The sequence below is a fragment of the Furipterus horrens genome, unplaced genomic scaffold, assembly GCF_987537825.1.
Source record: "Furipterus horrens unplaced genomic scaffold, mFurHor1.1.pri manual_scaffold_5, whole genome shotgun sequence".
Taxonomy (NCBI): domain Eukaryota; kingdom Metazoa; phylum Chordata; class Mammalia; order Chiroptera; family Furipteridae; genus Furipterus; species Furipterus horrens.
The window spans coordinates 105,819,946-105,836,737 of NW_028327175.1; the positions used below are offsets into that span (position 1 = coordinate 105,819,946).

Consider the following 16,792-nt stretch of genomic DNA (forward strand, 5'->3'; position numbering starts at 1 on the left):
TGCAATCTATAATTGCACTCAGAGAGAAAGGATATGACTTCTTCAGGGAATCATTTTTGTGTTCCATGTAGTACCTAGCATTTAGTATGAACTAAATTTAAAAATATATCAATTTAATTACTTTTTAGTAACTCAGTTTTAGAAGTCTTGAGTAAGACCAAAGGTAAAAATGAGACTCTGAGTGCTGTTATTGTAAAGCTAAGTTCAAAATACTTCAGTGTATTTTGAAAATTGACTTTAGAGATCGGGGAGGAGGATAGGGGAGAGAGAAACATCAATTTGTTGTTCCACTTATTTATACATTCATTGGTTGATTCTTGTATATGCTCTGACAGGAAGGATCGAACCCATAACCTTAGCTTGTCAGGATGATACTCTAACCAACTGAGCTACCCAGCCAGGGCTTACTTCAATGCAATGCATTTTATATGTCCTATGGGAGAAATGAGAGAGAGAGAGAGAGAGAGAGAGAGAGAGAGAGAGAGAGATTCCAGCCTTCACGGAGCTTACAAACGTGTAAAATCAGATTTAACTTGCACATTAACATCTTTAGAGAAACTTTAAAAGGAAGCAAAAAAGCAAAGGTACAGAACAAAATGTATAGTAAACTACTATTTACATTATTTTTAAAAAGCACACACACAGGTGTGTATGTTGGGTTTCACACTCTCTCGATAGGTACATCAGATACTAATAACAATGACTGGGAAAGGACCATGGAAGACAGGTGAATTAGGGGTTGGAGGAAGACTTACTTTTCACTGTATAGCCTTTGGTACTATTTCAGTTTTTAAAAAACTATGTTTGTGTACTGTCTCTAAAAAATTAAAATGTTCTGGTGGTAAGGGAAATGTAAAATGCTTCATTATCTTTTCTGAGCTCAAAATCAAACCTCTAAGATGGTATTTTTTTTTAAGATTTTATTTATTTATTTTTAGAGAAAGGGGAAGGGAGGGAGAAAGAGAAGTAGAGAAACATCCATGTGTGAGAGAGATGTCAGTCAGTTGCCTCTCACAAGCACCGAACTGGGGACCTGGCCCACAACCGAGGCATACGCCCTGACTGGGAATCAAACCGGCAACCCTTTGGTTTGCAGGCCTGCGCTCAATCCACTGAGCCACACCAACCAAGGCTATTTACAATGCAATGAAATGATAATTATACTGATTTTTTGGAAAGAGGACTCAAACTCGGGGCTGTTGTATTTTAGTCCAGCCTCTGCCACTAAGCAGCTATGCAATCTTAAGCAGGTCACTTATGGTTTTTATTTGCTAGTTTTGGAGGAGAGAGGGAAGGGACTAAACGGCCTTTGGGATTCTCCAAGTCAGTGGACAATCATTAGTAGATGATTGGTTCATATCTTTATTAGGCCCATTTTTATTATTGCTTAAGAACATTTATTAAAGAAACATTTATTGGATTACAACCAAAATGTCCATCAATAGGAAACAAGTTAAATTATGATGCAGCCACTGAATGGAATACTATGTGTTCATATGATCTTTGACATATGTTAAGAGAAAAAAACAAGGTGCTGAACAGTATGTAAGTAAACACTGGAATATGTAAGCACTTTATATATATAAACTAATAATATATAAAGAATATTATATATAAATTAAAGGATTTATAAGAAACTAAGAATATTTTTCAATGTCTATCAATTGCATTGTGCCAAAGGTTGTAATGAAATTTCAGTATGTGCCATTTATGCTCTTAAAATTTTGTAATACGGAAACATATTACCTAGCCAAAGACTTGAATTTTAAAGATCTGTCCCTCCTATAAAAACAATTCTTTTAAAATGTGAAAAAAATAAACCAGGAGAGTTTAGTGTTTTTAAAATACATATTTCACTCAGGAGATTGTCCTCCCAATTCTTTTTTCCAAGCATCTGTAACGCATAAAAAGTCTTCCAGTTTGAGTTAATTGTTTAAAATTACAAATATAAAATACTCATGCATAGCACAGAAAATGGGAAAAAATATAAAAACAACTAAAATTTTTGCAAGTTTTGATGCAAAGTATTGTACCACCTTAAAAAAATGTAGGGTTTTTTTTTCTTTTGCCTATAATTAGAAATTTCAAAAGGAAATTATCTCTGTATTAGAGCATTCTTACATAAACAATCCACTTGATACAAAGAAAGAAGATAAAAGGTGGCAGCCCCATATGAATTCTATTTTATCATATACATGTAATCAAAAGGCAATCCAGTCAGCAGATTTTAAATCCCTGGGAAAAGTGAAATTCAGATGTTACTTAAATCAAATGAACATATAAATATAAATTGTAGCATATTATATCACATTGATTGTGTTAACCTTTCTGATAGCTAATAAGGTCACAAAGTATCCTTAATATCAAGGAGTTGAATTTCCCATGTCCATTCCATAGGAATTGTATTTACTTACATCTTCACCCAGAGTACATGAGACACTATCTTCCATTTGGAATGCTGAAATGCTTTCACAAGAGAAGTCAATTTTTAAAAACATTTTATAACAAAGTTCATTTTGAATGGCATAATTTATTATGGCTTAAAGTTCTCTGGCAAGAAATAACTTTATTATCTGAAGCTGGAACACTCTACCCAGCACTGAAAAATGTATACTTGGCAAAGGCAGTCTAGCAAGTCTGCTCGTCTGAGGTTTCCAAAATGAGACTAATGTAAGTATTTGTGCTTTTATAAAGTTGGCACTTAAATCTGTAGAAACATTGGTGAGTTCTGAAAAGAAAAGAAAACAATTTTTATTTGAGATGACATTTATAAACATAAACTCGAACAAAAAAAAATTGAGTTGTCAATTTTCATTTTCTTTCTCTGACAGTAAGCCTTTAAATAGAGAAGTAACCCATTGACTAATCTAGGGTATTACAACCCAAGTTACAATTAACAGGTTTAAGAAAAAGGCCCATTAATAACTTTAACTTGGAAGGAAAGCTTGTAACATAGACCTTATAACATGAGTCTCAAAGTTCAAGTTGGGGCATAAGTTTCCACACCTGCTACCCCGAGAGCTCTCAGCATCTACCTGTCTGGCCAGCAGACTGCTCAGGGCCTTAGCATCACACCTACACATTGTAGGCTCCACTGATGGCAAATGCCAGGCACCAAACAATGAAATCTCAATCTGGGAGTTAAGAGACTTGGCAAATCACCTCTCCACAGGCTAGCAGACGAAGATGAGATGGCCACATTCTCTGACATGAGAGAACAGCGCCCTCAGATCTGTGTCACTTGGGCAGAGTGAAATACACTGTGTTGGCTGCAGGCCTGACTGGCCAGGCCCCTCTTCCCTCTCCCTCGGGCCGGCTGTCCTTGGTCAGGTGCATGGCTTCAGCTGATGCAACTGGAGTCAAAGCAACTGTACCCCAGGCAAATGGGGAGCAGGGGTTTTCTTTCTTATTATATAAGTAGCCACGTAATAGCCTTGATTCTGCTTTTGACCCTTAGAGCCCAAAATATTTACTATCTGGGCCTAAATAGAAAATTTGTCAATGCCTGTTCTATTTTTTTTAAGTTATAATAGACATTTATTTAAGTTATATATTTGCAGCCTAGATGGTTCTAAATTGAACATTTCAGGTTTAACCAACATCATTAAAATACTGAGTGTAAATGCTTCCACAGATTTTGATTGCATGATTATTTCTTTGCCCATTCTTCTCTTTCTTTATTTTCCTGAATGATCTTTTTCAGATATGGTTCAAGGTAGAACTAATCCTCTTCATATTTTGTCCACTACTCTTTAGGCAAAATCTGCTGACTCATGGAAAATTCCAGAGCTTTCTTAATGCGAAGTGCCCTGTCATTATACAGGTTCTCAGGAAGTCTTATGGTTTCTTTTACATCATCATGCACTTTTATTGTATCTTTTCGCATTACCCCCAGTTTATTGAATCTCATGGCATTATAATACCATTTTCAAATACCCTCTAGCCACAGGATTGATGCTGCAACAGCAGGCCTGCTCACCATTTGACCGAGACTGAAGCATTGCCCACTGGGTAAGTCCAAGAAGGCCTCAATCCCTGTTTTAGGTAAGTACTTATCTTACAATCATACAGAGAAACATCTCATAACAGTTGATGTTTACTCTACCTGATGCCATCTTTGTAGGAAAAAAAAAATTCTATACAAGTAAATAAACACCTGAAAGTGTTTTCCAAGATGAATACCCATGAAGCCTACACTTAGGTTAATAACTGTTGCTAACATCTAAGAGGTCCGTTTGCAGCTTAGAACTGGTAGAAACCATGGCAATTATTCTCTAATTATTGGCCTACTGCCATTACATACTTTGTAACAGAGCCCACAGGTAGAATTAAGAACACAAAATACCCTGCTTTAAAAAGCCTTTAAAGCTTGGTGTCTTAGTTGGTATCCCCTGCCCTTTCTCTTTTTCTCTGTCTCTCTCCAACCTGAGTCTCAAGCACCCCTGCCTATAGCATCAGGCTATCTTTTCCCAAATGTATTCCCAACAAGCCATGAACTATTACACCTCTGTGTCTTTCTGTTGATGCTTTTCCCTTCACATGGAAAGTTCTTCCCATCTTCTCCAACCAGTGAACAACTACTTTAGGATCCAACTCAAAAATCTCTCATCCAGACTTCCAGCCAAGATGGAGGTCTAGACTGACACGCTCTGTCTCCCTCCACAACTAGAAGAACTACAACTACCAAAAACCAGAAATAACCAGAAGTTCCAGAAAATAAAGCTACATGGAAGGCCAACGTATGAAGTTATAAACAAGTGGTGTTCATCTGGACGGGTAAGAGGGCTGAAGCCAGGGCGGAGAGGTAAAGCACAGACACCCATATTTAAGGGGAGGCGAGAAGCACCTGGGGACTACCCCTTGTGCAGACTGAACCCGTCAGCTCGTGATTCCAATGCCGGGAAAGGCAGACCCTGATTGCCTTGGACTGTGAAGCCCAGAGGGGGTGGGGACAGAGGAGGAGGCTCCCAGTCTCCTAGCGGAGAGTAACGGCAGGAATCCATCTTGGACCCCCGCCCCGACACAAAGTGCCACAGTGTGGTGAGAAGGGTCACCCGGTAGTGACGAGTGCACAGGGCTCTGCACCCTATAGTGTAGGAGGTGTGACAGCCCCGCCCAAGAAGGAAAGGTAAATGAAAACAGCCAGGATGGCAGGAATCATGATTGAAATCCCAATCACGCAGCTGACCAAAAAGCAAATACGTGAATTAACCGATGAACAAATAGATAATCTTCTTGAGGCTCAGTTCAGAGCTATAGTCATAAGGCAGATTACAGAACTAACAAAAGATATTGAAAAAGACAGGGAAGGAATGAAGGCTAGTCCTGCTGAAATGAACAAAAACACATACAAAACTAGTGGTGAGGGAAGGAAAATCAGGGATCAAATCAACAAATCGGAACATAGGGAAGGAACAAACAGTCAACCAGTACAGAAAGAGGAAACGAAAAGTGAGGAAAATGAGGAGAGGCTCAGAAACCTCTGGGACAGCTATAAGCAGGTCAACATTCGAATCATAGGGTTGCCAGAAGGTAAAGAAGAACAACTAGAAACTGAAAAATTATGTGAAAAAATAATGAAGCAGAACTTCCTGAACTTGGGGAAGGAAACAGACTTACAGATCCAGGAAGCACAGAGTTCCAAAAAAAACTGGACCCAGGGAGAACCGCACCAAGACACATTGTAATCAAAATGTCAAAAATTAAGGATAAAGAGAGAATCTTAAAGGCAGAAAGAGAGAAGAAGAGAATTACGTACAAAGGGGTCCCAATAAGACTCTCAGCTGATTTCTCAAAAGAAACTCTGCAGGCAAGAAGGGACTGGCAAGAAATATTCAAAGTAATGAAAAGCAAAAACCTACAACCATGATTACTCTATCCATCAAAGCTGTCATTCAGAATAGAAGGGCAGAGAAAGTGCTTCCAGGACAAAGCAAAACTGAAGGAATTCATCAGATCCAAACCACTGTTATATGAAGTGTTAAAGGGACTTGTTTAGAAGGAGGAGGATCAAAACTATGAACATTAAAATGAAAACTATCACAACAACCAACAACAGAAGCTAGGGAATCAAAACAAAGGCAAACTAAGTAGGCAATCAAAGTGGAAAAAGAATTATAGGTATGGGGAACATATTAGGGGGGAGGTCAGCGGAGAGGGGCAAGAGCGGAAAGGGAGGGAGGTGGTACAGGAATTAAGAAGCATAGCAGGAGGGAATGGAGTAGACAGGAAGATGTTGAGAAGAATTATATGCACAACCAATGGGCATGGACTAAGGGGGCGGGGACAACTGGAAGGAGGGCAGTCACTGGGTAGGGGGGAGCAGAGGGAAAAGAAATTGGAACAACTGTAACAGCATAATCAATAAAACATACTTAAAAAAAAATCTCTCATCCATGACACACCTGTATTGTGAAAACACTTTTACTAGACTTGTTACATTACACTGTGCCAGTTATTTGTATGTCTCTCTCCCTTGATAAACAGCTCTTGGAGAGCAGGGACATCTTATTTAGCTCTGAATCCCCAGTGCCTAATATAATGCCTGGCACTTGCTAGAAATTCAATAAATGTCTGATCAATTAATTAATTATTTAAAGGGCACTTCATGGCTCGTCCTGTCAAAAACAATTCTTCCACTAAGAATTAGGCAGGCACCAGCCTACTCCTTCTCCTTTTTGTCTAAAATTGTCTCCTCTTTAGAGCTATTCCTTTGAGTTAAAGAACCAAGTCTATAAGCTTTCTGATGGCAAGGTCTCAAGGTCTGCATTCTAATTATTTCAACCATATATTTTACCTGAAAGAATAGAATTAATGGGAAAAAATTAATAATCTCAAACACTAATACTAAATCCTTTCTGGAATTATTTTGGTTTGCCAGTGTTTTGTTCCTTTTATCTTTTTTTTTTTTTTAAATAGAAATAAACAAACTGCTACCTTCCTTTTAGGCAGAACTGCCAATCCCACTACATAGCTAAAATGACTAACACAAAGAGATAGACAAGAGACACCTGCTATACATTCTTCAGGTATTTTAGAAAACATGGAGTTGTTTCTTTAGTCATATACATGTGAACCTACAAGAAAGGTGATATTATAGACATCAAGGGAATGGGGCACTGTTCGAAAAGAGATGCCCCACAAATATTACCAGGACTAAACTAGAAGAGTCTACAACGTCACAAAGCATGCAATGGGCATTGTTGTAAACAAGGTAAGGGAAAAATTCTTGCCAAGAGAATTAAAATATGTATTAAGCATGTTAAGCACTCTAAGAGCTAAGATAACTTCCTGAAATGTGTGAAGGAAATGATCAGAAAAAGAAGGAAGTCGAAGAGAAAGATACCAGCATTCAACTGAAACACCAGCCTGCTCCATCCAGAGGATACTTTGTAAGAACAAATGGAAAAAAGCCTCAGTTGCCGGAACCCATCTACTATGAATTCATGGCATGATAAGTATTTTTTAAAAAAGAGAGACCTCTGTACTGTTAAAAAAAAAAAAAAAAAAGCAAATCACTGAATGTATTTCATTTTAGAATCCAAATGTCCAAAATGTCCAAAACCAAAGAAGTCAAATGCTTTGCTCATATAATCTTTGTTTTACACACACACACACACGCGCACACACACCCCTAGAGAGACTGTATATATAGTCTCTTAAAGGAGAACTGAAGAAAACTGTAAGAAAATTAAGAGTTTGACTTCTACTTTATATTCAATTACATTCCACCCTGAAAATGAAAACAACCAATATGAAATAAAGATGAACACCTTCTTGGTATTTTTGAACAACAAAGAGCATAATATAATCTCCAAAGTATTGTTCTGCCCCATATCCTTCCTCCCTATCCCCCAAAGAGTAGGTAACTTACAGAACAGGATTAGGAAGACCAGGAAATTCATATTCCACAATGTATACTATCATGACAGCACTTAAGTCACTGAGAAGCAGGGTCACCAATTTTGACATTCACATGGTCTTTTCTATCTTTCTGACTGTCAAGGAGTTGGAAAGTTAAGCAGAATTCATCTTGAATAGCCTTAACTATACAGTTCATCAAACAGGTTAGTACAAAGGGTCTCGTGATTTATTAGAAAGCACATGTGATTTAATCGTCGGCAGCCGTCCGTCTCGAGAGACGATGGTGTAGCTTCTTAAGAGTCTATCTGCACCGCTGAGAATGGCTGTGCAGTCCGACTCGGGAGTGACACGGTATCTGTCTCCTCCCATGATTTAATACAAATAAGAAAATGTCCAAACTTCAAAATCGTTTTAAGTTTCATTTATGCAATTAACTTTACCTTTAAGTTGATTCATGTAAAGTGTTTTTTTAAACTTAAATAGATGTACTTCAAAAAGCAACCAACACCATTGTAAATAGAAACACCAGTGTTGCTTGGCATAAATAGGGTTATCCACTAAAATAACTTTTGTTAACACAAATGGTATTAAATCCTAGCTGGTGGCACAGGCACTTGTTGCCTACCAAAATATTAGAGGTATTAGAGATCACTAACCCCCCAAACTAACGACATTCTCTTTGACATAATCACAAAAATTGAAAAAGAATAATAACCTTCTCACTGGAGAGCTCATTGCCACTTAATGCTGTGTCCCTGTACCACCTAAAATCATCTTGTTTCAGAAACACTGCAGTCCCCCTCCCCTCTCCTACGTTAGAGCTCCAAGAAGAAATGTAATTCCACTTCTCCTAAATGGGCTGAAATAAAAGAAACTGATCACGCAAGTATCTGGCAGAGTTGGTAAAACCTTACAGCTCAGGGAACTAGGTTTCAAAAACCTACCAAAGTTCCAAAAATCTAATCCCTGAAGGAAAAAGCCACTTCACCTCCATAAACTTAATTTTTTTGAATAGAAGGGATTGAGGAAATGGCTAGAATGTATACCTGGAAATGATCAAGAAATAATGTAGGCGAAGAGTCCTCCCAAGGCACTTACTTGGCAGAGGCCTGAGCATCTGGTTCTGTACTAGAGGAGGTGACTGTTCTCAGCGGTGGGGGGTGGCACACTCTCACGGGGCATAGACTGCTGGGCTTCAGTAGTTAGAGCCAGCGATGTGGGGAGTGGGGACACAGTGTCAGGGACTTCCTGACGAAGCTCCTGGCCCACTGGGGGCTCCTGGGTATGTGATGACCGGCTCAGAGCAATCTCTTGAACTAAAACACTGCTCTTGGGGGCCTGTTGGGGGCCATACAGGCTGTCCTGGACAGCTGGGGTGACCTGCAGGTCCACAGGTTGGTTCTGAAAGCATGGGGTTGGCAGAAGCTGGATCAGGGAGACCTGGGTGACCAGATCCTGGGCTTGGGCAGCCTGAACAGCTGGAGGCTGAGTTTGAGATGCTGGAGAAAGATTCTGGAAATCACTTTCTGAGGCTACAGGGACCTGGAGATGGGTCTCTGCAGCCACAGACACCAGGGTGTGGCTCTGAGAGGCCACAGACACCAGAAGATGGTTCTGTGAGGCCACAGGCACCAGGGGGCGGCTCTGTGAGACCATGGGGACTGCAGTCTGGATCTCAGAGGCCAGGGTGTCCAGAGGCTGACCTGTAGAGGACAAGGGGACAGCAGGAAGGCTTGTAGAGGCAAGAGTGACTGGAGGCTGGCTCCGAGAGGCCAAGGAAAGTATAGGCAGGCTCTTAGAATAAAAAGCAGCTAGAGGCTGACTGATAGAGGACAAGGGGACCGCAGGCAGGCTCTTAGAGGCAAAAATGGTGGGAGGCAGAGGCCGGTCCAGAGGAGATGGAGTGAACTCTGGCTGCACCAGATGGGTCGATGGTAGTCCAGCCTCGGGGCCCAGAGGACCAGCATCAGGGCCTGGAGCACAAACTCCGTCTGAACTTTTGACAGCCTCGGGTTCCGGGCCCAGACCCTCTCTGACCAAGTCTTCAGCATCGCCACTCTTCTTGGCACTTTTCATTCCGCCTTCGTCCTGGTCCTCCTTCGATAGCTGTTTTTGTACCTGGCCAGTGAGGGTCATGCTCAGATGGGAAGCGGTCCTTTGGAGGAGCCTCGTGCGGTGCCGCCCCTGACGGAGCTGCCCCAAGGCGGTGGAAAAGGTGCTGAAGGTGAAAGAGAAGCGGTGGCTGCCGCTCTGGCTTGGCGCATTCACCGTGGCGGCGGAGGGCACGCGGTAGAGCCTCTTCAGAGCCTCGTCTGGAGTCAGTTCGATGTTGCCTGTGTACCAGAAGACCCACCAGAGGAGGCTGAGGAAGATGATGATGGAACCCAGGTAGAGCAGCAGGTCGTAGAATAGCAGGTCGGCGAAGACCCCAGTGAACAGCACTGTCGCGCCCACCGTGTCGAAGACGACGCCCAGCCAAAAGAAATGCCGGCAGCGGCCCAGGCCCGTCCGCTTCCTGGTCTCCTCAATGGAGCTTCTTGAGAGCTCCATGACTTCCCACTGTCGCCGGCGCCAGGTACGCAGAGGGGACTGGTTGCACTGCGCCGCCGAAGGCAGGCTGTGGCCATTGAATCCCCATGGCAACGCCAGGAGGGTGAGTCGCGTAGGGGGCGGGGCCAGAGAGCGGGACAGCGAGGCCGCCTTTCACCTGCCCTGAAGAAAAAGGGTGCCGCCCAGAAGACGGACGCGAGCGAGCTGAGGCCGGGTCGCCCGCGCGGCCGCCTTCTCCGCATGCGCAGTTCCTCTTCTCCGTGCATCCTTCGCGTATTCGCCGCGTGCACGCGGCTGGGGTCGCTCAAGCGTTGTGCTCTGACTGTTGAACACTGCTGACTTGCGTCTGCCCACACCCGGCCTTCCAGAAGGAACGCTAGGCCCCGAAGGGGAGCGAAGGACGAGGGCCCTTTTCTAGTGATGTCCCCGAATCGGGTGGTACAACTTGCCCTCTGGTGCTGCCACCTTCCGTGAAGTTAATAGTTTTCCTTTGTTTTTGTTAAGTGGTTAGGTTAGGGTCTGTTGTTGGAAGCTATTAATTCCAATTTTATGTATTTGCCCAGTAGCGACTGGACTATTACGTGCTTGTGCCACTTAATAGCGGACCTAGAGGTGAATTCTTGGAAGTGTACCAGCCCTCTCCAGTGTCTTCCCTTTTATTTCCCACGTTTGTTGACCTACTGCCCAGACGCTGGGAATGCTTAAACGACTACTTTTCCCACAATTCCCGACAGAATAAGATGGGAAAACTGTCAAAAATTAGAAAAACTGACTGGAACCTAAAAACTACAATAGCTTAAAAATGAGCACTTCAAACTTGAGAATAGGACGCGGGAAAATTAAAACAAGTTTAATACCTGCTATCATTCAGGTTATAGTATTAATAAAAAGTTATGGGCCCCTGGTTCCTCAATTCTAAAGGTGGAATTTTAAAAAATAACCTTTTTAAATTTAGAATAGTTTAGAATAGGCTCAGATTTACAGGAAAGTTGTAAAGATGGTATAGAGTTCCTCTATACTTCCAAACACTCAGTATCTGCCCTTTCCTTTTTAAAATGCATTACAAAGTTCCTTATTTTTATGGGTGTTTCTAGAAGTTTAGGAAGCAATATTTCATGAACTTCTTGAACCAGTCAGTGAGACAACTTCTGAACCTGGGTACCCCTGAAGAGTGCTGAGGGTTACCTGATGTCACAAGATAAAATATGGTCCATCTTCCTACTATGTCAATTTTCCTTAATAGTAAGTACTTTAAAACATTAATATTACAAAATAAAAAGTGTTATGGAATAGATTCTAAAATGAAAAAGTAGAAATTTTGGACCAAGTACCCAAGATACAAGTTTATTCCCTATGAGCTACTCAGGATTATTAGTTAATGTGCCATCGTCTGCACATTTCAGTGTATTAAACATGATACATCTTCGAGGGACCTCAGTTTCTTATTGGTAAGGAACTTGAGAAATTTTCATATGAGATATTTCTTTTTATTTTCTTATATATTTATATATTTTACTATGTTTTAATATATCAGAATAAGCATGTGAATATTATGGAATAGAATAGAAAACCCGTGTACATTTGATATAATAAAACACACAGCTTTGCACTGTATCTCCAGGATAGGGGTTTACTTTCTTTGTTGAGAAGTACTGAGAAATTCTGTCATTTTGTTGGGGAAATAAAACAATTCTGCCAACCAAAGATCCCTTTTATCAATATAAAAGAGGGAGAGAACACAACTTATTATTGAGTAAACATTAGTAGGTCTATATGCATGAAAGGTAGCATGAAATCTTTGTGTTACCTTTGTTATATCAGGATATACCTCCTGAAGGATGTGCCTATTGATTTTGGGACTAACTTGGTGCTCTCTCAGTAGTGAGTTAAAAGCTTTCTTCTTGTAGCTCTGACTGCATTGCCGAACCTTCTCTGGGGACATATTTCTCTAAATTTGTAGAGAAATATGAAATCACTGAACTTTTTATTGGTCCCATGAGTTTTATTCTTTCCTTTCTCATATAATATTTTAGTAAGGTTTATTTAGAAAATATCCATTTATTGGGAGAATTGATGGTTCCAAAAGTTAGCACACTACAGTATTTTTTACAGACTCAGGATTGTTTCTGGGAAGAAATCCAAATTTAGAGAAAGGAAACCATGTTCAGTCAGAAAACAAATATACAGCTCTGACTGGTGTGGCTCAGTGGGTAGGGCTTCATCCTGTGAATCAATAGGTTAGATTCCAGGTCAGGGCAGGGCACAACCCTGGGTTGTGGGGCAGGCTCCTGGTTGGGGGCGTGCCAGTGATTTCTCTCATATCGTTGTTGCTCTCTCCCTTTTTTTCTACCTTCACCTCTCTCTAAAAATAAATAAAATTTTAAAAAGGAAGGAAGGGAGGAAAGAAGGAGAGAAAGAAAGAAAGAAAGAAAGAAAGAAAGAAAGAAAGAAAGAAAGAAAGAAAGAAAGAAAGAAAGAAAGAAAGAAAGAAAGAAAAAAGGAAAGGAAAGGAAGGAAGGAAGGAAGAGAAAGAAAGAGAAAGGCTGGAGGGAGGGAACAGAAAAGAAAAAAATGAATATGCAAAGTATTGGGACTTTCTAGGAAAGTAAGTAGGGAGCATAGCTAGTGCCCAACCAAGTCACATTGGACCCAGAGATGAAAGAGAAAATATATTATCAGTAAATACACACTCTTATTAATTTTTTAATGGTTAATTTTTCTACAATATTAAAGTAGTTGGAAAATTGAAAAATAGGTGTATTAAAACTGACAACATTAAGTTTAAATGTAATATTTATACCCATACCAGAATTTATTACAAGTTTACATCCCTGGCCTTAATGGAGGCAAACATCAACAATATTTTTTAAATGTACTTCTTAGTGTATCTTGTTTTCAATGGAGAGAATTGCCATATTTTACAATTTAATTTGTAATTACTTTATACTTACTGAAACTCATCTTTCATAGGACCCCAATATTGTGACTGGTAGTGTTAAAAAAAATATGAAGGCCATCTCCAAATTAAGATAAGATTGCACTAATTAAAACTTGTGGACAAATTTTAGAAAATCAAAACACAATGGTGGCTTCTAAAATATGAATTGTTGATATTGCATGCTGCTTAAAATAATTAAAGATGAAACTTCAGACTTAAATCATCAGAATATTTGCAAACTAAATTAGTGGTTGCTTGTTATATATCAGAAGTATCCATTGAAAATAATTTCTGACCAATTAAAACCTGAAGACAGTTTAATTTTTTATATCTTTATTTCAAAGATAAAATGAGAATGTCTATAATAGCCTAATATTTTTAAGTATGCCTGTTTCTCATAATAATTGATTAATTAATCCAGTGATTTATGCATTCCATTTCTTTTTAAATTTATTTTCTAATTCAGAGAGTATATTTATGTCTTGATGAAGTTTTACATGCAATAAGCATACTTGCAAAGTTACTTTCCTGTGTTATAATCAAGGGGATAGACCTTCAATTAAGCATGAAGCTTTATATAGTGTTAGGTTTTCTCATTGGAGGATTTTATAATCTTTTAACACTTAATTCAAAATATCACCCCACACTGATGTTACATAAAATATGTGGTCTGTTTACACCACGATGCTTTTGATTTTATCCTAGTGTATTTCCTCATTTGATGTTTTATTGTGTAGGCCAAAAAGTTTGTTTGGTTTTCTGTAAAATAAAAAACACACGTTTCATTTTCACCAATAACTTTATTGGTTTGGATATCTGGAGTATGTCAGCTATCTCCTGCTATTGGATTCTAGTGGGTAGAGGCTAGAGGTGCTGCTAAACATCTTCCAATGCATAAGACAGCCCCACAGCAAAGAATTATTTGGCCAAAATATCAATAGTACCAAGAGATGTCACCAACCACTTTTGACACATTTGATCAGCCACGGCACTTTCTCCATGCACTGCACAAAATTTTTTTTGCATCTCTGTTCTGGTTTTACCTTTCCTGAAACAATAAAGCATATACACCAAAAAATGTTGCATATTTTCTTCCATCTTCAATACTAAAAATTCAATTTTGATAATTTTTCAAATGCACATTGGCATGACAGCTGTCACAATACAATCTAACAAAATAGTTTTGAATGAAGTTAAAGGCAACTAAGCACTACTAGAGCCATCATATGGAAGAAACTAAACTAACTTTTTGGCCAATCTGATGTGTATTAGTATTGCATGAATGTTTATTTGTGTGGGAAATGCCCTCATAGCATCTGATCTCGATGTCCATTAGTTATTCTTATGTGTCTATAATGTTTTTAAAACAGATATGAGACTAGCCCATCTGATCAAAGTTTGCAAAAGAAAGTCCTTTTTAAATATTTATAATGGTTATATATTTGAATTTATAGACAGAAATTTTACACATAAAATTAAGAGGAGAGCAATGCACAAATGTGGGATAATCATTTGTGGGGAGGAGATGATGGCTTCTACCTTTTTAGATAGCTGTCATAGTTGCTCCATTGTCATTTTTCTGGCCATGAGCATCTGTATGCCAGTTATTATCTTTTTTCCAGTTAATAATTTCCTGAGTTTATTCATATGGAGATTTTTTCACTTCAGTAAAGTCAATACATTTTTCTTCTATTGTCATGACAGTACTCAACATGAACATATATATTTCTTTATGATGAATTATATCTTTTACAATCAAAAGTAAGAAAGGATGTTTTTCTTTTTGTATTCTTAACTGTATTTCAGGTCTAATGAGATTTTCTACTAGTATTATAAATTATTTTTAGCCCTGGCTGTTGTAGTTCAGTGGATTGCACAGATCTGAGAACCAAAGGGTTGCTGGTTTGATTCCCAGTCAAGGCACAGGATTGCAGACGAGGTCCTCAGCTGGGGGCATGCAAGAGGCAACCGCACATTGATGTTTATCTCCCTCTCTTTCTCCCTCCCTTCCTCTCTCTCTAAAAATAATAAATAAAATCTTTTTAAAAATTCCATTACACACGTAAGGCACAGATCCCTGTCTATCATTAGCTATGTCAACATTATTATAAGCTATGAAATCTTCTAAATCTGGAAGGATTCTAGGGTTTAGGCTTCCAATGATTTAAGAGCTATATCTTTTTTTTTTTTTTTTTGCATGAAATAATGATATCTAAAATCACTGGCAAAATATTCTACCTTTTTTTCCCTCTGATTTTACTACTATCTGGTAAGCATCATCTAGTAAACTATCAGTTTGAGTATTTTTAAACCCTTCTGTTTTAAAAAACATCATGATGAAATATTGAATCTTTGTGCTCACAAATTCATTTACATTCTTCAAATCTTTTTTAAAATTTAATTCTCACCTGAGGATATACTTATTGATTTGAGAGAGAGAAACATTGATGAGAGAGAGGAACATTGATTGATTGCTTGTCATACATGCCCCAACAGGGAATCAAACCCACAACCTTTTCTTGCAGAGGACAACACTCCAACCAACTGAGCCAGCTGACCAGGGCCATTCTTCCAATTGTAAAATATTTTTTGATTTGTAAATATTTGATTATATTGAATAACTGCCCCCAAAATACACATGGAAACAAAAGAGAGACAAGGATTCTTTGGAATAAGAGCACGAGTAGGAATGAGTCAACTTGCCATTAGAATATTTTTTTATAAAACTAGGCTTTTGAAAAGGATCAGCCATCATGTGAAATGGATTTTCTAAATTTGGAATCTATCCCTAGTCTAGGGTGACCAAATTTTTATGGAACCATTGCAGGACGCATTGCAGGACCAAAAAACCCATTTTATAACATACAATAGATAATTATATACTTAGGTGTTTTTTTTAAACACCAGACTGTATAAAATCAGCATTTAAAGGAAGTACATATTAGTTTGTATTATTTACTTTCCTGTGACAAACATGCTGTTATTTAAACAAAACACAGTAGGACTAGTTAACAGTGGCAGGAAATCTTAGTAATTTTAGAGTCTAAAATTATAGGGTTCTAGTATAGGCCCAGAAAATTACAATTCTTTAACCTTTAGGGCTCAGTGGAAGAACTCTGTAAATGGAAGACTAAGGACTGGCCAAAATCTTTTATGGAATGGAACAACCACACTTTCTTTTACTTGTTGCACCTTCTTCAAAAAAAGAGTTAATTGTCCAGAAGAAAAAGTGTGTTCTCTTCTCCAGAATGTTCCTTTTTCTGTTCGTTCATTTTTAGTTTATTGTGGTACAGTCATGTTTTCCATTTATATTACAATCAAATTCTCAGGAGTGAGAGGTGTCCCCAATACAAGGCTCTATGCTAAGATTGTACCATCTTTTTAAAACTGAATTTGTCATTCTGATTCTTCATAAAATCTTTTGTAGTTCTTAGAAGTTTC

At 38.9% G+C, this 16,792-nt stretch overlaps 1 protein-coding gene and 1 pseudogene across 1 annotated transcript; both read right to left on the reverse strand.

The window, feature by feature from the left end:
- Window positions 1–2,510: 2,510 nt before the first annotated feature.
- LOC150009233 (uncharacterized) lies at window positions 2,511–10,585 on the reverse strand. The gene is made up of 2 exons (XM_090279142.1): window positions 8,962–10,585; window positions 2,511–2,728 (listed from the first exon to the last, which is right to left on the reverse strand). Exon 1 carries the CDS (start codon window positions 10,411–10,413, stop codon window positions 8,992–8,994), a length of 1,422 nt encoding a protein of 473 aa, XP_090135268.1. The 5' UTR covers window positions 10,414–10,585; the 3' UTR covers window positions 2,511–2,728; window positions 8,962–8,991.
- Window positions 3,650–3,959, reverse strand: LOC150009234 (cytochrome b-c1 complex subunit 7 pseudogene; annotated as a pseudogene).
- Window positions 10,586–16,792: the final 6,207 nt, after the last annotated feature.